Below are 24,178 nucleotides of genomic sequence, written 5' to 3'. Positions count from 1 at the left end.
ACAAAACCCATTAAAAATAAAAGAGAAAAAGGAAGTTGCTTTGCACTTAACCCAGCACCACAACTTAGTGCAGAAGTCATTTCACACACTTACTCCCTGCACAAATCTGCTTCCATCTTCATCACTGCTGTCTTAACACACCTCCAAAAAAGCAATATTGCTTTTATTTTTTTATTTTTTTTTTCTCTCACAGCAACAACACCAACACCAACAACAACATGATGTGTCCTTCTTTTCTGCTTCTTTGTCCTTCTCTGACTTCTCCTCTCTGTTTGATATCAGATATACAACACCACCAAACCCAGAACCTTCCTCTCTCTATCTCTCTTCTCATTCCTTCTTTCAAGGGCTTATCCTCCTTCATCTCTTTCCTTCTTTGATTCTGCAACTACACATCTTGTGTTCACCTGATGAATCGAACTCCTCCCAACCCTAATCCTTTTGAGGATCCGAAAGTCAGACTTAGGCATCACAGCCTTATGCAAGATTATCAAGAACTGCATATGGTAAGAACTCTGTTTTTTTTTTCCTCTTGAGTTTAAATCAAGTTTCAGTTTATGGGTCTGGTCTATTTTGTCTCTGGATCTGAAAATGTTTCTCAAGATTTGTTTTTTTCTTTTCTTTTCACTCTGATCTGGATAAAGTTTTTGTTTCAAAGAGAAAGATAAAAACTTTAAGCTTAATTGGTTCCTTAACAAACATAAAACCTCTTACTTTATTTTGTCATGTGTAGTTGTTCAAATCGATATTAGTCTTAAGCTGATCAAAATAGTGCTTTGTTAATACATACTCCTAGGATGAGATGCGAGAGCCTTGTTGTGTCCATATTAGCGAGAGATAACCTTTGGTTCTGTGTATTAACAACGTGTTTCACTCTTTTTGTTTGGATCACACAAGGATACTGAAGCAATGCGAAAGAAGATACAGACTATGCGAGCGAGAAAGGCAACACTAATAGCCGAAGTCCGGTACATATACTACTCTTATCTTTGACGCAATAATATATTTATCATTAATGTTCTTGATGCATGTTTTGTTCTGAAGTGTTTGTTTATGTCTCTGTTTATCAGATTTCTTCGGCGGAGATACAGACATTTGAGACAAGACCAGCCTGTTATGCATCCACCAGATGTTAAAAAGGGTAGAGGAAGATCGAAGAGTAAAACGCAAGTGTCGTCTCCTAATAAGAGAAGTGAAGCAGAAACCAAACATGTTACACTTCCCGACTTAAACCACTCGGTAAACGAAACCAAAACCAGTCTTGAGAAGAGAGTTCCGTTGTTTGATCTAAACCAGATATCTGTAAGCACATCGTTCACTCTTTATATACAAAGAGAACCAACATGTGTGTGTGTACTCATTTGAGACCACCTCTTAAATTGATTACAGGGAGAAGAAGAGGAAGAAAGAGAGGCAATGAACAATGAGAGAACGAGAGTGCAAGAAAGTAGTTCATGTACGAGAAAGAGCAGCACCGAGATGCCGCAGCAGCAGAAAGAGATGAAGCTATCGTCTTGCAGGAACGGAGGAAACGGATCAAATAAGAGGAAAGTTTCGTGGCAAGATCCTGTTGCCGCAGCAGCTCTCAGAGTCTAATACCCTCAAAAGTCAACGATCTTGTAACATAGTTCCACGTCAATGTAGCTGCTTTTATTTGCTTTTGAAAACATATATCCAAATGTGGCTTGAAATTTAAAAACCTTATCCCCTTCTCTATACTTGGCGACTCACGAAACTGACATTTGTATACTGAACACGTGTCGTTCTTAGAAGAGATTAAAGTGATCCAAAAGTCCAGGAACAAAATCAACGGTCAGAATATGTTCACACGTGTCGGAACAAGACTTTTCGTGTAAACTTTAAATTCATACATACGGATCACAAGACCAAACATGTCTGAAAACGAAAAAAAGAAAGAAAAGAAACCTTTTATGGACGATTGGGGAGGATTGGCTCCAGAGATACTCACCAACATCATCTCACGGCTCACGATCCAGGAGCGATGGACAGGACCGATGTTCGTACGAAAATCGTGGCTTGCCGTTTGCAGAGATCCGTATCTCTGGTCTTCCTTCGATCTGGAGCCATGGTTCGAGTCGTATCCCGAGTCGACTCAGTGGTGGTCTCCTGATTTCGAACGGAAGATTGGCTCGATGCTCCGATCAGTCGTTGATTGGAGCGACGGAGGTCTCACCGAGATCCGCGTCCGCCATTGCAGCGATCACGCTCTCTCTTACGCTGCTGAAAGGTAAACCTTCCTTCTTCATCCAAAGCTCCCTTGTCCACTAATTAACAGAGTATATGAAATAGATTAAGCGGTTACTTAACCGACCGGTTTAATATTCTGTTACTCGGTTTAATAGTTTGTTGTAAAACGTTGAACTAATCAGAAATCAAGTAAACCGCTTACTTAACCGCCTAATCTATTTCATATATTCTGTTACTAATGAAAGTGAGTTTGTGGTTTTGTATGTTGTTAAGATGTCCGAATCTCGAGGCTCTCGCGGTTAGAAGCAGCCCTCACGTGACGGACGCATCTATGGCGAAGGTAGCGTTTCGTTGCAGGAGTCTAAAGGAGCTAGATATCAGTTACTGTCACGAGATATCCCACGACGCGCTTGTGATGATCGGTAGAAACTGTCCCAACCTCACGACGCTGAAACGCAACCTTATGGATTGGTCTGATTCGTCTCGGCAAATCGGCTCTGTTGTTCCTACAGAGTATTTTGACGCTTGTCCTCAAGACGGAGACACGGAAGCTGAGGCGATCGGGAAACATATGATGAATCTAGAGCGTTTGGAGATTCGGTTCTCTAGATTGTCTGCGAAAGGACTCGCTTGGGTATGTGAGGGTTGTCCGAAGCTAGAGTACTTGGACTTGTTTGGGTGTGTGCATTTGTCAAGCCGTGATATTGCAAACAATGTGTCAAGGCTGAAGGGGATTAAGGAGGTGAAGAAGCCAGATGTTTATGTGCCGAGGTCAGAGCCTGTGGTGGCTCAGACGGAGAGATACGGACATTGGAGACTCTATGACGAGAGATTTGATATACAATCCATGAGGATCTGAGTTTCATACACTTAAGTAATGTTCTGTAATAAAAGCAACCAATAGGTTGTTGTTAGTGTGTGTTATAACATGTGCAAAAGGCAATGAATCAAATATTTTCGTTGGTTTCCTGACCGTGGAAAAGACCCAACTGTAAATAAAATTCACAATCTCAAGCATTCAAAATGTACACGCTTACATAACGTTTATACACGCAGAGTTAGTTTACCTGTTGACATTACAAAGACAGAGTAATATCTACTACATCAATTAAAAAGCTAGAGAAGAAGAGGTAGTAAGAAAGAGGAGGCGAGCCAAGCAGTCACATGGAAGGAGCCTGGCAAAAGTGTTGCAGAAGCCGATCTGGTAGGGTGCTGTGTGGCCTTCTGTATCCTGAATCCTCTCCTTTTCCTTATGAAAACGCCAAGCTTCCTCGGTACACCGACTTCATCATTGACATGAGCTGAACACAAAAGAAGAAACTGAGACAAGAACAGGAGTGAAATGATAGATAGGATGACTAAGCGCTTGGTGTCACCCATCTCTGCTCAAAGATAAGATAAGGTTTTTCCCCTCTGCTGTGATTATAAAGAAGACGGGTAAAGTTGAAGATACTTTTTGTTAAATGGATATAATTCAATAACATTTGGTGGGATGACTGAGAAATATAATGATAAGATAACATCGTAGTGTCATGTGGAGCCTATGGCGGCCATAATTTAAAGACTCTGACTCGCTGGAAAACTAAGTGTCCAATATATCACAAAGCGACATCAACCAAAGGTCAAAGCCGACCACGATATATATGATTACTGGATCAACTATCTTCACCTTTAAACCAAAGTGAAGCAATTTGCTTTCCACACACTATTCTTTGATGGACTAAGGGTACAAAGGGTTCCAATAACAAAAAAAAAAAAAGCTTTATTGGGTAGATGCTACTAACCTGAAAAGGTATCATTCTGGGTAGGCTAAGATTTTGTCCAAAATGGCTGGCTCGACCTCCCTGAAAGATGTGACTTGACCAACTCGTTTAGCTAACTCCCCTGTGACTCGGTCCATGAAAAGAAGATACAACCCGTTTCTTTCTTCCAACGCAGCTACTGCTTTCCTCGTGTGGACAACTGATGATATCCACTCCTCAAACACAACTACAGGTCAGACACAACCAATCTCAGCATCATTTGTGACACTTTTTGCCGTCTATAACTGTATTTGTGTCAGAAATGGAAACAAATAGATAGCTGCATATAATTCGGGAATCAAGCAAAAATTTATCAGAGCCAGGTTTCGATCCTGGGACCTGTGGGTTATGGGCCCACCACGCTTCCGCTGCGCCACTCTGATTTGTTGAAAGAGTATCATACATAAAACACTAAATACTTAAATTACCAGTTTCAAATGCTTCATTCTCTGCCCACGATAACAAATAGTCACTTATCAGGAACTCAATTAACTGTATCCTGCAGGTCCATAAGACAACATAATCAAACTCGGCAGTCCCACGTATGATGTATCATAGAAACACATTCTCATTAGAATTTGAAATACTTACAATATAAACATGCACTCATCCATCTCTGGGAATGATTCATCAAACGGGTCCATGACCAGTAAGTTCTCGGCTAAAATAGATATTCTCTGAGAAATAGCAAATATTGCACGCTGTCCAATGTATGGATCACTTCCCAGTTTACGGATCAAATGTTGGACATATAACCCAACACTAGTTTCTAGTTGTTTCACCTCTACAACAGATGTAAGTAAAAACACAGCAACATCTATGAGAAATGATAACCAGAAAGAGAAACACAGTTAAAATCATAGATAGACAGCTAAAGCTACCATTTCCTTTAAAGGGAGTGCACATTCTTGCGATCAACTGTGTAATCATGAAACTAATAGATTCTTCAACAGATTCCAAGGTTCTCCCCATCGATATCAGCTTCTTCAGTGAAGCTTGAGTATGCAAAAAGAGAGCGAGCATATTATTGTAAGAAGAGGAACAAGAACACAAGTTTGTTTCGTAAGTGCAACACAAGCTTCCAATAAAAGGGAATTGCAGCTCAGGTATCAAATTATTTGTTTGCAAGTCAAGAGATTGAATAGTATTACCTAATATGAAATCTACAGCCTGATGTGACCAGTTCCTGAAATAAGAGGCCTGCAGAACAGAAGAAGCGAGTTCAAATCTGCAAACTATGTAAGAGTGCATATTACCAGAAAAGAGCTTAAGCAATAAAGCCTAACACTGGAGTCCGCTGCTTGGGACAGTTCCAGGAGAAAATCAATAGATATCCTTAGCTGCTCTGCTTTGTCTTCATATTCAGGTTCTGAAGTCAAGAGTCCTAGAAGATGATGCTTGGTTACATACATTCAATTTAACAATTCACCCATCCAGGTAAATATCAAAGTATGGTGTTGTATATAATGTATAAAGGAAACTGAAAGTGAGTGAAGCCGAGGAAGAGCCTTAGCAAAAACCTGAAAGCCGCAATCTTTGAGATGGTCGAGTTGATTTCCTTCTTCCCCTTATCCTTGCTAGGAAATCAAATGACAACACAAGCTAATAAGTAAAAAAAAAAAAAACACAAAGAAAAAGGAGACAAAAACAGTTCAAATTACAAGACTAATGAATACAAATAAAAGCGTAAGAAATACACCTATTCTGAAAAATCTACGACGAAGAGCATCGTTAAACCTCGGTTCAGAGGCCTCTCCAATGCGCCTGCCGCTGAATTCTCCCAAATTATCAAAGAAATAACACTTGCAAGAAGCATTCGCTGGGAACAAATCACAACCTAAGGAAGGTTGCAGAAATCGCATCAACAAAAGGCTTTCCATTTTTGGGAATCATTAAATACATAAAACGAGTTGCCAAAGTTTTAGATAATAATAATACTTTCAGCATCCTTGAGATCTTCCTGGAGACTGATAATCTCTTTCTTCCTCTCTTTCGCCTAATTTCAAAATCGAAACCCCTAATATGTTAGATTTTCCCACTAAATATCAAACAAACAACGACAATCACTTAAACCCAAGTACACAAAATCGAATTCGAGAGGGGACCTTCTGCTTCCATCGAAGAGCATCAGTGTCGGAGGGAGGAGCACCGCAACGAGAAGTAGAGGAAGACGATCGACGGTTCTTCTGCTTCCAGCGAAGAGGATCGGTTTCGGAGGGAGCATCGCAGAGAGAAGTAGAGGAAGAAGATAGACGGTTCTGGATCTTCGATCGTAGGAGAGAAACGGCGATCGCCAGTCTCAGTGACTCTTCCTTCTCCTTCTCCATGTGATCTTCTGCTTCAGTGACGCTCGAATTAATTTTTTTTTTTTAAGAAAGAAAGCAAAAATGTTTTAATTTTCGGGATGATAATGATTTCGATTTCGATTCCTTGCGCGGGAGAGCTATTGGTGATGCTACACAGAGGCCCATTAGTGCATTTAAGACGGCCCATAGATTAGTTCAATAACTCTAAAGCTCAGCTACTAGAGAACCTGTTCTGGGCAAGGGATTTGTCGGGGGAGAGTGAAAGGAGCCGACCCATTTTTTCGTAACATCAGTACGAGTCTGGCTCGACTTCCTCTATCAGATTTGGGCCGTTTTCAAATTTTTCCTTACTTAAAATTATTTCAGAGTGTTAATTCTTTTTCAAACAGTCAAGTAAAACATAATACGATTTGAATAGATAATCTGAGGTTCGAGTTAACAAGTCAGTTCGCTATAGGCTATTACATGTTAATCTCGTCCTATATCTACCCAAACCCACCATCCTTCCTTCCTGCCCTTGTCCCGCGTTCAAGCTATGTCTTTACCCTTTCGGATCTGGTCCTGATCTGCATCCAAACAAGGAGGCATAAGCAAACAGTATGCTTAGTGAGAGCGGTCATTCCGTCCCACTCAGCCAAGTAAAGCAATCGAGTCAATCAGTCAATAAACGGACATGCTTATCATCAGTCAATTACTTAGCCGACCCAATCGTTCCAAGCCAAAGCGCCATCAGATTCAGTCAAGCCCAAGCAGGCCAATACGGCTCTAGGCGCATGATCTGATCCAGATGCGTCGATGGAAGGAACCGACTGTTCGGACCAAGCCAGAACTTAGCAGATAATTTGAATTAGACAAGCAATCAGTACATAGAACATTCCTATCAATCAGACTACGATTCAGTACGATAGGCTACGGTCACACACTCACCTTTTTCTTAGAGTCGGTTTGTTCTGTTTGATTCGGTCTCTTCTGACACCTCTTGAGCGGTTTCCGTCGGATCTTCTAACGTTCGGACAGTCGGATTCACCCCACAGACGATCGTTCTTGACTCGGACTTGATCAATCCAGCCAAATATCGAAAACTCTCTCTTAATCGGACTTTTCTCTTTCTGAGTTTCTCTCTGGTTCTTTCTTTCTGTTTCTCGTGCAGAAATGGCGAAATAAGACAAAGGAGACGATTAAAATGGGCAGTTGGGCGGTTTAGGCCCGAGAAACTGCCAAGTTAACCATTCCCGCTTATTTTACTCGCGGCTCTTAATCCGTAACCGCCACCCCGCGCACCAAAGCGTTCCAGCGCGAGTTTTTCCCCTTTTCGGACTTTAACTGTTCCCGCCAATTTTACTTAGACGAAACTCGAGCTAGAGCTGACTGATCCAGTCGATAACTCTAACCGCCTTGTCCGAATCAGACTGATACTACTGAATCAGCTCATCTCAGCTTAGCCGACAGTCTTAACTGTCTTGTCTGATTTCAGACAAACGCTGTCTAGCCGACCAATTCAACCGTATTGTCCGAATCCAACAACACTTGTCCGGATCCGACTATCGCTGTCCGAAAATTCCGCTTTGCCTGGATTTTCATCGAGTTGCCCGAACATCCTGAGTTTCAACAAACCGAACGGCCTGTCCAATAACCCGAGCGTAAGACCGACTGATGGAGCTTTGTTTGGCTCAAAAACAGATCCGTTCCTAGCTTTAATCGGGTACATGGTTCCGCTCTAGTCGCTACTAATCAGGCGCCGATCCAAGTTCTCCCATCCACCCACGGAAAGTCCTTCGAACTCTGATCAGCTCTTTCTAGCATCATCCAATCCATTCAGTACGTTCTCACAGTTCGGCCAGTCAGTCCTCAGATCATCCTAACATCGATCTTCGGAACACGGTCGCTACAAGTTCTCCCCCACTTGGCTCAGACTCGTCCTCGAGTCTTTCTTCCTGAATCTTCCGTGAGTTTGTCAAACCACTTTGGAAATTCAGCTTTCATTCTCGCCTCTGGCTCCCAAGTCGTTTCTTCCTCTCCATCGCAGTCCCAAACGACTTGGATCATTTTGATATTCTTTCTGCCTTCAGGTTTGGTTTTTCTACCAATGATCCAGACTGGTCGTCCCTCCACAGTAAGGTTCTCTCTCAAGTCAGATGGTGGTTCAGGAACCACGTTGTCTTGATTCCTTATGCATTTTCGCAGCAAAGATACATGGAACACGTTATGGAACTGAGCCATCGATGAGGGCAGCTCCAGTTTGTAGGCGACCTTTCCAATCCTTTCCAGGATCTTGTACGGCCCCATGTATCTTGGACTCAGCTTGGCATTCTTTGAGGATCGGTCCTTGCCTTTGTAGGTGACGGTTTTGAGATATACCATGTCTCCTACTTCGAACTCAAGGTCTTTTCTGCGTCTGTCTGCATAACTCTTCTGTCTGTCCTGAGACTCTTTCATCTTCAGTTTCAAGACTCGGATTCTTTCAGTTGTCTCTTCTACAAAATCTCGGCCAAATATGCTGCGCTCCCCCACTTGGGTCCAGCATAACGGTGTCCTACACGGACGTCCGTACAATGCCTCGTAAGGCGACATTCCAATGCTTGCATGATAGCTGTTGTTGTAAGAAAACTCAGCCAGATGCAAGTACTGATCCCATTTGTCTCCCCAATCCAGAACACAAGATCGCAGTAAGTCTTCAAGTGTTCGGATTGTCCTCTCTGACTGTCCATCCGTTTGCGGATGATATGCTGTACTCATATGGACCTTGGTCCCCATCGACTTCTGCATAGCTCTCCAGAAGGCCGAATAAAACTTGGAGTCTCGGTCTGACACTATGCTTACCGGAACTCCATGAAGTCTGACGATCTGTTCCACGTACAACTTGGCTAGCACCGCTGCATTGTCTGTTTTGTTGATAGCCAAGAAGTGTGCAGACTTGGTCAATCTGTCCACTATCACCCAGATAGCGTCCTTGCCGTTCCTCATTGGCAAGCCAGTCACGAAGTCCATCGTGATCTTATCCCAAGGCAATTCTGGGATTGGTAAACTCTGAAGTAGTCCACTCGGGACTTGATTTTCTGCCTTTACCATTTGGCAGATTGGGCACCCAGCTACCCATTTTGCAACATCACGCTTCATTCCAACCCAATGATAGTATCTCTTCAAGTCTCGGTACATCTTATTGGCTCCTGGATGTATCGAAAACTTTGACTGATGTGCCTCCTTTAGGATCTCATCCCGCAATCCTTTGTCGTTAGGAACACACACTCGGCCATTAACCAGAATCGTCCCATTGTTTGAAGTCTGATACTCCGTCTTCTCGTTCTTGAAGCTTTGATCAGATCTTCATCCTTTTCCTGTGCAAGGCGAACTCGGGACAACAAGTCCGCCTGATCCGCTGCACCAAGACCCAACGGTTCCACTTCGTCAGTCAAGGCAGCTAGTCGTAAGGTTCCAACCATGTGAACTAGTTCCTCCATGTCTTTCTCTGAAGCCGAAGCTACTCTCTTCCGGCTCAAGGCATCCGCGACCAGATTTGCCTTTCCCGGATGGTAGGCAATATCCAAGTCGTAATCCGCAACCAGTTCCATCCAACGCCTCTGTCTAAGGTTCAGCTCTGGTTGAGTAAAGATATACTTCAAGCTCTTATGGTCCGTGAAGACTTGGACCTTAGCACCATAGAGATAAGACCGCCATATCTTCAGGGCAAACACGACAGCAGCCATCTCTAAGTCGTGTGTTGGATAGTTCCCTTCGTGTTTCCTTAGCTGTCTAGACGCATACGCGATCACTTTGCCTTGCTGCATCAATACGCACCCAAGTCCCACTTTGGATGCATCTGTGTACACCACGTATGGCTCGTTGTCCATTGGAAGAGCCAATACTGGAGTAGTCGTCAACATCATCTTGAGTTTGCTGAAACTCACATCACAGCCTTCTGTCCACACGAACTGAACATCTTTCCCGGTCAACTTTGTCAACGGTTGAGCCATGCTGGCAAATCCCTTAACAAACCGTCGGTAGTATCCAGCCAGTCCGAGAAAGCTCCTGATCTCTGTTGCGTTCCTTGGTCTGGGCCAGTCCGCAATGGCCTTGATCTTCTCTTGGTCCACAGACACTCCCTTGTCCGAGACCACATGACCCAAGAAACCAATTTCTCTTTGCCAAAAGCTGCATTTGCTGAGCTTGGCGAACAACTTATGTTCCCGCAGCTTATCCAAAACCATTCTCAGATGGTCCTTGTGCTCTTCCTGATTCTTTGAGTAGATCAAGATGTCGTCTATGAAGACTATAACGAATTCATCCAGGTAGTCTCTGAAAACGTTATTCATCATCTTCATAAAGGCTGCAGGGGCGTTGGTCAATCCGAAGGGCATGACCACAAACTCGTAGTGGCCGTATCTCGATCTGAAGGCTGTCTTACGGACATCCTCTTCAGCAATCGGAATCTGATGGTATCCCGAAGCTAAATCAATCTTGGAGAAACAAGTAGCACCTCGGAGTTGGTCCAATAACTCGTCAATCCTTGGAAGAGGGTACTTGTTCTTCACTGTGACTCTGTTAATCCCCTGTAATCAATGCATAGCCTGAAGCTACCATCTTTCTTCTTCACGAACAGAACCGGTGCGCCCCAAGGTGAACTGCTTGGGCGCACAAACCCTTTCTCCATCAGTTCATCTAACTGTTTCTTAAGTTCTGCCATTTCAGCCGGAGCCATCCGGTACGGAGCTTTCGAGATTGGCTTTGTGCCCGGCTCAAGCTCAATCGTGAAAGGATCAGAACGGTCCGGTGGTAATCCTGTCAAGGATTCGAACACGTCATCATACTCCTTTACAATCGGAATCCCTTCCAACTCAGCATCAGGTCCGACTTCCACAGTTGTGATTGAAGCCAGATAAGCCTCACAACCTTTTTCCAGCATTCTTTCTGCTTGAAGTGCTGAAATGACCAGACTCCCATTGGTCGGTCTGACCCCTTGATAGACAAGCTTTCCATTGCCTATCTCAAACTGAACTCGGCCACGATGACAATCAAGATGTGCCTTGTATTTGCTCAGCCAATCCATTCCAAGGATCACATCGTATGATTTCACTGGGCAAACGACCAAGTCGGCTGGCATGTTCACTCCTTCGATCATCACAGAGACGTTTCGGATTTTCCCTGAAGTGTACATGATCTGATCACCAGCTGCCCGAACCACTCTTACTTCTTCTTCTAGTTCTTTCTGAAATTCCCCAATTCCAATCATCTCGGGTTGCACAAAGCAGTGAGATGCACCGGAATCAAACAGAACATGGGTTGCCACTCCACCATGACTAAGGTCCCAGTGATCGGGCGAGACGTGCTTGGGTCCATTGACTCATCACCGATTGTGTACACCCGCGGCATGATGGCCTGCCTCTTTGCCGCCGGCTGAGGCCAATCACTCGGACGCTTCCCAGCAGATTGTGCATCCTTCGGACACTGATTCTTGTAGTGCCCCGTTTCGCCGCAGTTGTAGCACACACATTCCCCATCACCCTTGTTCTGGCTCTTCGGCCTTAGATCTTCATCAGGGCAATCACGCACCTTGTGATCCATACTTCCGCAACGGTGACAAGCTCCCGTAGCAGCACGGCAGACACCAGAGTGCATCTTCCCGCAAGTCAAACACGCACTGCGACCTGTTGCATTCGGCTTGCTGGAAGAGCCAGCCTTCACCGGCTTTTGATTCTTTCCCGCATGCTTACCAGGATGGACATGCGCCACTGTGCCAAACACCTTGGCTTCCTCACTGATTCCAGCTTCCTGTTCTGCGGCCTTTTCCACCAGCTCGGCCACAATATCATAGTTGCGGATCTTACAACGAGTTCGGAGATCAACCCTGAGTCCGCGCATGAATTTGCGGACCAAGGAGATTTCCGACTCAGCCTCGCGCCCAACATACTTCTTGAGGCTGTTGAATTCCGATTCATACTCCCTAACAGTCATAGATCCCTGTTCCTGTCTGAGAAAAGCTCCCTCGAGCTGGTCAAATGCTTCAGGCGGAAAATACTTCCCACAGAATTCGGTCTTAAAGTTTGCCCACGTGCAATGCTCAGCACCAATCCGAGCCGCTACACCTCGCCACCAGAGGTGCGCATCACCGTCCAAGTAGTGGACAGCAATGTCCTTCTTGTAAGCAAGAGGACAACGGATCGACTTAAAGTTCCGCCCTATCCTGTCAATCCATTGATCTGATTCCTTTGGTTTGGAACCACCGGAAAAGAACTTTGTTCCCAGTTTCTGCATGTGGTCCATAACCTTGAGGTAAGACGGATTCCTAACAATGTGTGCCTCTTCTCCATCAGGCACCACGTTCTCCACTTCCTCCGCAACAGGTGGAGCCACTGGAGGTGCCGCCGCAGCAGGCAATCTTGCCAAGACTTAGCCAAAACGGCTTCAAATCCAACCGGAGCAGCAGCAGCTCCAGCAGCAGCACCAGCCGCTGTAGCATTGTTCAAATTTGCTGCATTCTGAGCAGCATTCTGAGCCTCTTCCGTACCAGCTTCATTCCTGGCCACGTTGCTCGCAGACCCCTCAGCGGTCTCATTCACAGTCCTTCTTGTGTTACAGTTACTTTTTGCCATCTGCAACAAGATCACAGGCAAGTTAGTCAAAACTAACTTGGGATCAGGACTCGGTACACAGAATTTACCGCGAGACGTCAGGCTTGGAAGGATGGTTTGCCCCAATAACCCACTATACTTAGATTGTTCTAGAACTCGACTCCGCTCTGATACCACTTGAAAGGACCCGACCCATTTTTTCGTAACATCAGTACGAGTCTGGCTCGACTTCCTCGATCAGACTTGGGCCGTTTTCAAATTTTTCCTTACTTAGAATTATTTCAGAGTGTTAGTTCTTTTTCAGACAGTCAAGTAAAGCATAATACGATTTGAATAGATAATCTGAGGTTCGAGTTAACAAGTCAGTTCGCTATAGGCTATTACATGTTAATCTCGTCCTATATCTACCCAAACCCACCATCCTTCCTTCCTGCCCTTGTCCCGCGTTCAAGCTATGTCTTTACCCTTTCGGGTCTGGTCCTGATCTGCATCCAAACAAGGAGGCATAAGCAAACATTATGCTTAGTGAGAGCGGTCATTCCGTCCCACTCAGCCAAGTAAAGCAATCGAGTCAATCAGTCAATAAACGGACATGCTTATCATCAGTCAGTTACTTAGCCGACCCAATCGTTCCAAGCCAAAGCGCCATCAGATTCAGTCAAGCCCTAGCAGGCCAATACGGCTCTAGGCGCATGATCTGATCCAGATGCGTCGATGGAAGGAACCGACTGTTCGGACCAAGCCAGAACTTAGCAGATAATTCGAATTAGACAAGCAATCAGTACATAGAACATTCCTATCAATCAGACAACGATTCGGTACGATAGGCTACGGTCACGCACTCACCTTTTTCTTAGAATCGGTTTATTATGTTTGATTCTGTCTCTTCTGACACCTCTTGAGCGGTTTCCGTCGGATCTTCGGACAGTCGGATTCACCCCACAGACGATCGTTCTTGACTCGGACTTGATCAATCCAGCCAAATATCGAAAACTTTCTCTTAATCGGACTTTTCTCTTCCTGAGTTTCTCTCTGGTTCTTTCTTTCTGTTTCCCGTACAGAAATGGCGAAATAAGACAAAGGAGACGATTAAAATGGGCAGTTGGGCGGTTTAGGCCCGAGAAACTGCCAAGTTAACCATTCCTGCTTATTTTACTCGCGGCTCTTAATCCGTAACCGCCACCCCGCGCTCCAAAGCGTTCCAGCGCGAGTTTTTACTCTTTTCGGACTTTAACTGTTCCCGCCAATTTTACTTAGACGGAACTCGAGCTAGAGCTGACTGATCCAGTCGATAACTCTAACCGCCTTGTCCAAATCAGACTGATACTACTGAATCAGCTCATCTCAGCTTAGCCGACAGTCTTAACTGTCTTGTCTGATTTCAGACAAACGCTGTCTAGCCGACCAGTTCAACCGTATTGTCCGAATCCAACAACACTTGTCCGGATCCGACTATCGCTGTCCGAAAATTCTGCTTTGCCTGGATTTTCATCGAGTTGCCCGAACATCCTGAGTTTCAACAAACCGAACGGCCTGTCCAATAACCCGAGCGTAAGACCGACTGATGGAGCTTTGTTTGGCTCAAAAACAGATCCGTTCCTAGCTTTAATCGGGTACATGGTTCCGCTCTAGTCGCTACTAATCAGGCGCCGATCCAAGTTCTCCCATCCACCCACGGAAAGTCCTTCGAACTCTGATCAGCTCTTTCTAGCATCATCCAATCCATTCCGTACGTTTTCACAGTTCGTCCAGTCAGTCCTCAGATCATCCTAACATCGATCTTCGGAACACGGTCGCTACAAGTTCTCCCCCACTTGGCTCAGACTCGTCCTCGAGTCTTTCTTCCTGAATCTTCCGGGAGTTTGTCAAACCACTTTGGAAATTCAGCTTTCATTCTCGCCTCTGGCTCCCAAGTCGTTTCTTCCTCTCCATCGCAGTCCCAAACGACTTGGATCATTTTGATATTCTTTCTGCCTTCAGGTTTGGTTTTTCTACCAATGATCCGGACTGGTCGTCCCTCCACAGTAAGGTTCTCTCTCAAGTCAGATGGTGGTTCAGGAACCACGTTGTCTTGATTCCTTATGCATTTTCGCAGCAAAGATACATGGAACACGTTATGGAACTGAGCCATCGATGAGGGCAGCTCCAGTTTGTAGGCAACATTTCCAATCCTTTCCAGGATCTTGTACGGCCCCATGTATCTTAAAGTCAGCTTGGCATTCTTTGAGGATCGGTCCTTGCCTTTGTAGGTGACGGTTTTGAGATATACCATGTCTCCTACTTCGAACTCAAGGTCTTTTCTGCGTCTGTCTGCATAACTCTTCTGTCTGTCCTGAGACTCTTTCATCTTCAGTTTCAAGACTCGGATTCTTTCAGTTGTCTCTTCTACAAAATCTCGGCCAAATATGATGCGCTCTCCCACTTGGGTCCAGCATAACGGTGTCCTACACGGATGTCCGTACAATGCCTCGTAAGGCGACATTCCAATGCTTGCATGATAGCTGTTGTTGTAAGAAAACTCAGCCAGACGCAAGTAATGATCCCATTTGTCTCCCCAATCCAGAACACAAGATCGCAGTAAGTCTTCAAGTGTTCGGATTGTCCTCTCTGACTGTCCATCCGTTTGCGGATGATATGCTGTACTCATATGGACCTTGGTCCCCATCGACTACTGCATAGCTCTCCAGAAGGCCGAATAAAACTTGGAGTCTCGGTCTGACACTATGCTTACCGGACCTCCATGAAGTCTGACGATCTGTTCCACGTACAACTTGGCTAGCACCACTGCATTGTCTGTTTTGTTGATAGCCAAGAAGTGTGCATACTTGGTCAATCTGTCCACGATCACCCAGATAGCGTCCTTGCCGTTCCTCATTGGCAAGCCAGTCACGAAGTCCATCGTGATCTTATCCCAAGGCCATTCTGGGATTGGTAAACTCTGAAGTAGTCCACTCGGGACTTGATTTTCTGCCTTTACCATTTGGCAGATTGGGCACCCAGCTACCCATTTTGCAACATCACGCTTCATTCCAACCCAATGATAGTATCTCTTCAAGTCTCGGTACATCTTATTGGCTCCTGGATGTATCGAGAACTTTGACTGATGTGCCTCCTTTAGGATCTCATCCCGTAACCCTTTGTCGTTAGGAACACACACTCGGCCATTAACCAGAATCGTCCCATTGTTTGAAGTCTGATACTTCGTCTTCTCGTTCTTTGAAGCTTTGATCAGATCTTTATCCTTTTCCTGTGCAAGGCGAACTCGGGACAACAAGTCCGCCTGATCCGCTGCACCAAGACCCAACGGTTCCACTTCGCTAGTCAAGGCAGCTAGTTGTAAGGTTCCAACCATGTGAACTAGTTCCTCCATGTCTTTCTCTGAAGCCGAAGCTACTCTCTTCCGGCTCAAGGCATCCGCGACCAGATTTGCCTTTCCCGGATGGTAGGCAATATCCAAGTCGTAATCCGCAACCAGTTCTATCTAACGCCTCTGTCTAAGGTTCAACTCTGGTTGAGTAAAGATATACTTCAAGCTCTTATGGTCCGTGAAGACTTGGACCTTAGCACCATAGAGATAAGACCGCCATATCTTCAGGGCAAACACGACAGCAGCCATCTCTAAGTCGTGTGTTGGATAGTTCCCTTCATGTTTCCTTAGCTGTCTAGACGCATACGCGATCACTTTGCCTTGCTGCATCAATACGCACCCAAGTCCCACTTTGGATGCATCTGTGTACACCACGTAAGGCTCGTTGTCCATTGGAAGAGCCAATACTGGAGTAGTCGTCAACATCATCTTGAGTTTGCTGAAACTCACATCACAGCCTTCTGTCCACACGAACTGAACATCTTTCCCGGTCAACTTTGTTAACGGTTGAGCCATGCTGGCAAATCCCTTAACAAACCGTCGGTAGTATCCAGCCAGTCCGAGAAAACTCTTGATCTCTGTTGCGTTTCTTGGTCTGGGCCAGTCCGCAATGGCCTTGATCTTCTCTTGGTCCACGGACACTCCCTTGTCCGAGACCACATGACCCAAGAAACCAATTTCTCTTTGCCAAAAGCTGCATTTGCTGAGCTTGGCGAACAACTTATGTTCCTGCAGCTTATCCAAAACCATTCTCAGATGGTCCTTGTGCTCTTCCTGATTCTTTGAGTAGATCAAGATGTCGTCTATGAAGATTATAACGAATTCATCCAGGTAGTCTCTGAAAACGTTATTCATCATCTTCATAAAGGCTGCAGGGGCGTTGGTCAATCCGAAGGGCATGACCACAAACTCGTAGTGGCCGTATCTCGATCTGAAGGCTGCTTACGAACATCCTCTTCAGCAATTGGAATCTGATGGTATCCCGAAGCTAAATCAATCTTGGAGAAACAAGTAGCACCTCAGAGTTGGTCCAATAACTCGTCAATCCTTGGAAGAGGGTACTTGTTCTTCACTGTGACTCTGTTAATCCCCTTGTAATCAATGCATAGCCTGAAGCTACCATCTTTCTTCTTCACATACAGAACCGGTGCGCCCCAAGGTGAACTGCTTGGGCGCACAAACCCTTTCTCCATCAGTTCATCCAACTGTTTCTTAAGTTCTGCCATTTCAGCCGGAGCCATCCGGTACGGAGCTTTCGAGATTAGCTTTGTGCCCGACTCAAGCTCAATCGTGAAAGGATCAGAACGGTCTGGTGGTAATCCTATCAAGGATTCGAACACGTCATCATACTCCTTTACAATCGGAATCGCTTCCAACTCAGCATCAGGTCCGACTTCCACAGTTGTGATTGAAGCCAGATAAGCCTCACATCCCTTTTCCAGCATTCTTTCTGCTTGAAGTGCTGAAATGATCAGACTCCCATTGGTCGGTCTGACCCCTTGATAGACAAGCTTTCCATTGCCTATCTCAAACTGAACTCGGCCACGATGACAATCAAGATGTGCCTTGTATTTGCTCAGCCAATCCATTCCAAGGATCACATCGTATGATTTCACTGGGCAAACGACCAAGTCGGCTGGCATGTTCACTCCTCCGATCATCACAGAGACGTTTCAGATTTTCCCTGAAGTGTACATGATCTGATCACCAGCTGCCCGAACCACTCTTACTTCTTCTTCTGGTTCTTTCTGAAATTCCCCAATTCCAATCATCTCGGGTTGCACAAAGTAGTGAGATGCACCGGAATCAAACAGAACATGGGTTGCCACTCCACCCATGGCTAAGGTCCCAGTGATCGGGCGAAACGTGCTTGGGTCCATTGACTTATCACTGATTGTGTACAACCGCGGCATAATGGCCTGCCTCTTTGCCGCCGGCTGAGGCCCATCACTCGGACGCTTCCCAGCAGATTGTGCATCCTTCGGACACTGATTCTTGTAGTGCCCCGTTTCGCCGCAGTTGTAGCACACACATTCCCCATCACCCTTGTTCTGGCTCTTCGGCCTTAGATCTTCATCAGGGCAATCACGCACCTTGTGATCCATACTTCCGCAACGGTGACAAGCTCCCGTAGCAGCACGACAGACACCAGAGTGCATCTTCCCGCAAGTAGAACACGCACTGCGACATGTTGCATTCGGCTTGCTGGAAGAGCCAGTCTGAGAAAAGCTCCCTCGAGCTGGTCAAATGCTTCTGGCGGAAAATACTTCCCACAGAATTCGGTCTTAAAGTTGGCCCACGTGCAATGCTAAACACCAATCCGAGCCGCTACACCTCGCCACCAGAGGTGCGCATCACCGTCCAAGTAGTGGACAGCAATGTCCTTCTTGTAAGCAAGAGGACAACGGATCGACTTAAAGTTCCGCCCTATCCTGTCAATCCATTGATCTGCTTCCTTTGGTTTGGAACCACCGGAAAAGAACTTTGTTCCCAGTTTCTGCATGTGGTCCATAACCTTGAGGGAAGACGGATTCCTAACAATGTGTGCCTCTTCTCCATCAGGCACCACGTTCTCCACTTCCTCAGCAACAGGTGGAGCTACTGGAGGTGCCGCCGCAGCAGGCAATCTTGCCAAGACTTGCGCCAAGATAGCCAAAACGGCTTCCAATCCAACCAGAGCAGCAACAGCTCCAGCAGCAGCACCAGCCGCTGTAGCATTGTTCAAATTTGCTGCATTTTGAGCAGCATTCTGAGCCTCTTCCGTACCAGCTTCATTCCTGGCCACGTTGCTCGCAGACCCCTCAGCGGTCTCATTCACAGTCCTTCTTGTGTTACGGTTACTTTTTGCCATCTGCAACAAGATCACAGGCAAGTTAGTCAAAACTAACTTGGGATCAGGACTCGGTACACAGAATTTACCGCGAGACGTCAGGCTTGGAAGGATGGTTTGCCCCAATAACCCACTATACTTAGATTGTTCTAGAACTCGACTCCACTCTGATACCACTTGAAAGGACCCGACCCATTTTTTCGTAACATCAGTACGAGTCTGGCTCGACTTCCTCGATCAGACTTGGGCCGTTTTCAAATTTTTCCTTACTTAGAATTATTTCAAAGTGTTAGTTCTTTTTAAGACAGTCAAGTAAAGCATAATACGATTTAAATAGATAATTTGAGGTTCGAGTTAACAAGTCAGTTCGCTATAGGCTATTACATGTTAATCTCTTCCTATATCTACCTAAACCCACCATCCTTCCTTCCTGCCCTTGTCCCGCATTCAAGCTATGTCTTTACCCTTTCGGGTATGGTCCTGATCTGCATCCAAACAAGGAGGCATAAGCAAACATTATGCTTAGTGAGAGCGGTCATTCCGTCCCACTCAGCCAAGTAAAGCAATCGAGTCAATCAGTCAATAAACGGATATGCTTATCATCAGCCAGTTACTTAGCCGACCCAATCGTTCCAAGCCAAAGCGCCATCAGATTCAGTCAAGCCCTAGCATGCCAATACGACTCTAGGCGCATGATCTGATCCAGATGCGTCGATGGAAGGAACCGACTGTTCGGACCAAGCCAGAACTTAGCAGATAATTCAAATTAGACAAGCAATCAGTACATAGAACATTCCTATCAATCAGACTACGATTCGGTACGATAGGCTACTGTCACGCACTCACCTTTTTCTTAGAATCGGTTTGTTATATTTGATTATGTCTCTTCTGACACCTCTTGAGCGGTTTCCGTTGGATCTTCGGACAGTCGGATTCACCCCACAGACGATCGTTCTTGACTCGGACTTGATCAATCCAGCCAAATATCGAAAACTCTCTCTTAATCGGACTTTTCTCTTTCTGAGTTTCTCTCTGGTTCTTTCTTTCTGTTTCCCGTACAGAAATGGCGAAATAAGACAAAGGAAACGATTAAAATGGGCAGTTGGGCGGTTTAGGCCCGAGAAACTGCCAAGTTAACCATTCCCGCTTATTTTACTCTCGGCTCTTAATCCGTAACCACCACCCTGCGCTCCAAAGCGTTCCAGCGCGAGTTTTTCCCCTTTTCGGACTTTAATTGTTCCCGCCAGTTTTACTTAGACGAAACTTGAGCTAGAGCTGACTGATCCAGTCGATAACTCTAACCGCCTTGTCCGAATCAGACTGATACTACTGAATCAGCTCATCTCAGGTTAGCCGACAGTCCTAACTGTCTTGTCTGATTTCAGACAATCGCTGTCTAGCCGACCAGTTCAACTGTATTGTCCGAATCCAACAACACTTGTCCGGATCCGACCATCGCTGTCCGAAAATTCCGCTTTGCCTGGATTTTAATCGAGTTGCCCGAACATCCTGAGTTTCAACAAACCGAACGGCCTGTCCAATAACCCGAGCGTAAGACCGACTGATGGAGCTTTGTTTGGCTCAAAAACAGATTTGTTCCTAGCTTTAATCGGGTACATGGTTCCGCTCTAGTCGCTACTAATCAGGCGCCGATCCAAGTTCTCTCATCCACCCACGGAAAGTCCTTCGAACTCTTATCAGCTCTTTCTAGCATCATCCAATCCATTCAGTACGTTTTCACAGTTCGTCCAGTCAGTCCTCAGATCATCCTAACATCGATCTTCGGAACACGGTCGCTACAGAGAGCCTCTCAGCATTTCACGTAGACTTGAACGGACTTATTAGAGCTATGAGCAGCCTGAGCCACTGATAAGATTCGAGAAGGATTGTGCGGATTTGCTAAAGATGTTTAAGGACTCCATGGATTGGCTAATTTTCAAGACGGATCTAGTTTTTTTTTTTGGTGGGAAACATGTGATGGGGAGATATCATGAAAGAATTACTAATCTTGCAAGTTGCAATCAGTTCTACATCTCATTATCTTTACTTGCAACAATTGTTAGTAACAAATAAGAGAGAGAGAGAGAGAGAGAGAGAGAGAGAGAGAGAGAGAGAGAGAGAGAGAGAGAGAGAGAGAGAGAGAGAGAGAGAGAGAGAGAGAGAGAGAGAGAGAGAGAGAGAGAGAGAGAGAGAGAGAGAGAGAGAGAGAGAGAGAGAGAGAGAGAGAGAGAGAGAGAGAGAGAGAGAGAGAGAGAGAGAGAGACTTCAAGCGCTTTACCGACTCCACCTTTGTGTTTGAATAAAATACTTCTAATGTTCAAGAGGTTCCCTGATACACAGTCAGTGCAACTCTTCATGAGATTGAGAAGTCGGTGGGCTGTGCGATGTCAACATCCTCAAACTCGTTATCATCTGCACAAGAAAGAATGAGATGCAAATTCATCATGCCATTTCCTAGCTCCAAAAAATGCAAACCCACGACAGATGTGGAATTAATAGAGGGCTCACATTCAGCTATAGCCAAACTTTCTAGAGGACTCTTTTCAACAGCCTCAATGAACTTCGAAAAGAAACGGTGATTACTACTAGTTCAACACACGACTAGTCCGTGTTACCTACAAACCAACAAGAGATATGAGGGATATGTACCTTTCCTCAAAGTCAGAGCCACGACTGCATCATTCTCAACCTGAACAACAAAAACATCGAACATAGTAGCAACTCACAGTCAGTGTCCATATGAGTAGGATATCTCTTCTTTAAACTTACAACAATTGTGTTATTCATCCCCTAACCTGCTGCTCCGCTAGAGATTTGGAATCCTCTAATACTTCTTCAGTAGACATTAATACAAGACGCTGACTGCTAACTGGTTTCTCAATGAGAGTAAACAGTTTATGCTTAACATCCAAAACAGTCTCTTTCGGATCGCATTGGATAAAGTAAGTTGCTTTCATGCGCTTCACACGAATATACATGGCCTGTAATCAAGATTAACAGAGACTAATCAATCATACAACTGATTAAAGCAAACACCATACGAACAGTGAAATTGGTAAAGCTGTTGGGCATGAGAAGATTTCTTAAGACAAAATTTCTTAACTTTCTCGTTTAAATGAACACAGAATAATCGAATAAAAATAAGTGTACTAAGAGAAACAGAGCCCATCAGATGAAACAAACGAAGCAGAAACATATATGTAAATACCATGGCTACCCAAGGATGAACAATCTCTCGTCTTCTGCTTCCGATTCCGAATGAAATCGAGTGATCTAAGATCAATTTAGGATGCAAAACTGATCACGAAAAAGGAAAATTCGTGAAAGTTAGCTTCTTTTATTTCGGATCTGTCAATGTAGCTCTCTCACTCAGCTGTACAAGGTAAGGAATATGAAATCCACACTGAGGCAGAGAGAGTATTTCCTTGTGTATTATTTTCAGAGTCCCACATCGGTAAAGAAACAAGTGAGCAAGGCATGAGAAGTAGTACAAAAGAAGAAGCTACGCAGCTGAGTAAATCATACCTTTCTCGGCCTTTCGGCTAAGATCAAGTGTAGTATCTGTTCTTATGAATTTAATATTTGATATGTGGTCCACTGCCAAGATAGCTTGCTATCTGGGTTTTCATGAGTTGCTTATGCGTTGCACTACTACGCGGGTCTAGCTCATCCCACCATATCCCCATTCTTAATTTTTTGAATGGCCTTTGGGCCTCATTTTATTCACGCAAACATGATTCGCAATAAAAAGGCTAACTGGCCCAAATAACCTTATTATAAACGGGCTTTTGGACTTCTAAGGGTATGATTAACCCCGGTCTTTTAGCCGCGATTCTTAACTCATGATTTGACATTTTTTTGTTTTTTGTTTTTTTTTACATTTTTCGGCTAAGAGACGGCTCTTATATCTCTTAGTTAAGAGACGGTTCTTAACTTTTCTTAGTTAAAATCTAAAAAAAAAGTTAAGAACCGTCTCTTAACCGAATATAAGAACCCCAATTAATAGATTGGGGTTAATGATAATCTAAGAGCATCATTAACCACAAATCCCATTAGAGTTGCTTAATGATTATTTTAGTATATAATTGTTGATAAGAACTTTAGATAAGAAACACCTAAATTTTGTGTCTCAATGCTAGTTGCTCATCTAAAGGTTCTTAAAAAAATTACTTTGGGTTACAATTGCACAATTGAAAGATTAGGGGTCAATTAGAGAGGTCTGTTCTGCAAAATCTGATAGTTTTGGGGTCAAAGAATAATTATCCAAAGACAAAGGATCAGACTTGAAAATAAGCCAAGAATGGCCATTGGAGCTCACGAGCTTTCTCTCCCGGATCTGGAGCACGATGGTGGAAGATCCGGCGACAGAAAAGCTTGATTCCATGGCGGAGGAGAGCTGAGACGGGTTACAGAGATCGAAACTTTATTATGTGGATCAAAGACCCACGAGCCAAAGATCGAAGCTTTATTATTATTACCTTGATCGAAGGATAGGAGACGAGCTGCAGAGGGCTGACGACGAGGATGAACATCTTCATGACGTCTCTGTAGCAGCAGAACATGTCGGAGAAGGAGTTCTTGACCTTGGGCTGGATCTTGTACCGATTGAACCAGGCGGATCGAGCCAATTCGACGAAGACGAGAGGGAGAGGGACGAGGGAGAAGATGAGGGATCATTGTTTGTTCACGGTGTGACGGCGGAGATGGTGGTCTCTCGTTGACGTGGGATCCAGAGAGATGAGAGTGGAGCGATGAGAAGAGAAAGGAGAGAGAGGTGTAACCAAGACCCAGCACGTGTCCCACAAGACCCGGTTCTTCTACCTCCTCTTTAAGCACCGTTTCTTCACACTAATCCCATTTTTCTCTTCTTTTTTTTAAATCTTTATTAAGCTAAGCACATCCTCCCCCCCCCCCATCTCCGTTAAGCACCCCGGTTGAAGATGGGCTAAATAGAATCCGAGTCTTATGTCCTTTAAACCTATGATGAAACAAAATATACAATATCATGAATAATCTGTCTGTTATAAAAGTAATGGAAAAGTCTATCTTTATTCATAGCATAGAGGTTCCTTATATAGAAGATTACACCGTCATAGATA

General features: G+C 44.8%; 4 protein-coding genes and 1 pseudogene across 9 annotated transcripts; 3 read left to right on the top strand and 2 right to left on the bottom strand.

The window, feature by feature from the left end:
• BNAC09G33490D lies at positions 1-1,716 on the top strand. Its single transcript, XM_013866800.3, has 4 exons — positions 1-506; positions 898-968; positions 1,071-1,302; positions 1,390-1,716. Exons 1-4 carry the CDS (start codon positions 411-413, stop codon positions 1,594-1,596), a joined length of 606 nt encoding a protein of 201 aa, XP_013722254.1. The 5' UTR covers positions 1-410; the 3' UTR covers positions 1,597-1,716.
• A 141-nt stretch (positions 1,717-1,857) lies between these two features.
• On the top strand, positions 1,858-3,175 carry LOC106426086 (F-box protein SKIP1-like). Its single transcript, XM_013866799.3, has 2 exons — positions 1,858-2,248; positions 2,482-3,175. The coding sequence occupies exons 1-2, from the start codon at positions 1,893-1,895 to the stop codon at positions 3,065-3,067; spliced, it is 942 nt and encodes a 313-aa protein (XP_013722253.1). The 5' UTR covers positions 1,858-1,892; the 3' UTR covers positions 3,068-3,175.
• A 14-nt stretch (positions 3,176-3,189) lies between these two features.
• On the bottom strand, positions 3,190-6,481 carry LOC106426085 (protein MULTIPOLAR SPINDLE 1). The gene is given in 11 exon segments (XM_013866798.3): positions 3,190-3,509; positions 3,993-4,197; positions 4,439-4,509; positions 4,602-4,794; positions 4,892-5,005; positions 5,162-5,210; positions 5,297-5,394; positions 5,531-5,587; positions 5,710-5,847; positions 5,949-6,006; positions 6,116-6,481. Coding segments are annotated over 10 exon segments (1,338 nt in total). The 3' UTR covers positions 3,190-3,509; positions 3,993-4,003.
• Positions 6,482-6,710: 229 nt separating this feature from the next.
• LOC106426089 lies at positions 6,711-24,035 on the bottom strand. Of its 6 annotated transcripts, none has more exons than XR_007328871.1 (6): positions 23,558-24,024; positions 22,288-22,376; positions 21,875-22,060; positions 21,729-21,768; positions 21,358-21,491; positions 6,711-6,882 (listed from the first exon to the last, which is right to left on the bottom strand). XR_007328871.1 is itself a non-coding variant. In XM_013866802.3 (6 exons), exons 1-5 carry the CDS (start codon positions 23,754-23,756, stop codon positions 21,632-21,634), a joined length of 522 nt encoding a protein of 173 aa, XP_013722256.1. In that variant the 5' UTR covers positions 23,757-24,032; the 3' UTR covers positions 21,066-21,491; positions 21,588-21,631. The 6 variants fall into 6 exon arrangements, 3 of the variants coding, with proteins under 3 accessions (XP_013722256.1, XP_013722255.1, XP_013722257.1); XR_007328872.1 differs by lacking the exon at positions 6,711-6,882 and adding an exon at positions 19,393-19,564; XM_013866802.3 differs by lacking the exon at positions 6,711-6,882 and adding an exon at positions 21,588-21,639 and having other exon boundaries at positions 21,066-21,491; positions 23,558-24,032.
• Positions 22,601-22,754, top strand: LOC125593586 (annotated as a pseudogene).
• Positions 24,036-24,178: the final 143 nt, after the last annotated feature.

Source organism: Brassica napus, chromosome C9, assembly GCF_020379485.1.
Source record: "Brassica napus cultivar Da-Ae chromosome C9, Da-Ae, whole genome shotgun sequence".
Classification (NCBI taxonomy): domain Eukaryota; kingdom Viridiplantae; phylum Streptophyta; class Magnoliopsida; order Brassicales; family Brassicaceae; genus Brassica; species Brassica napus.
This window is presented reverse-complemented; position numbering and strand designations above follow the sequence as displayed.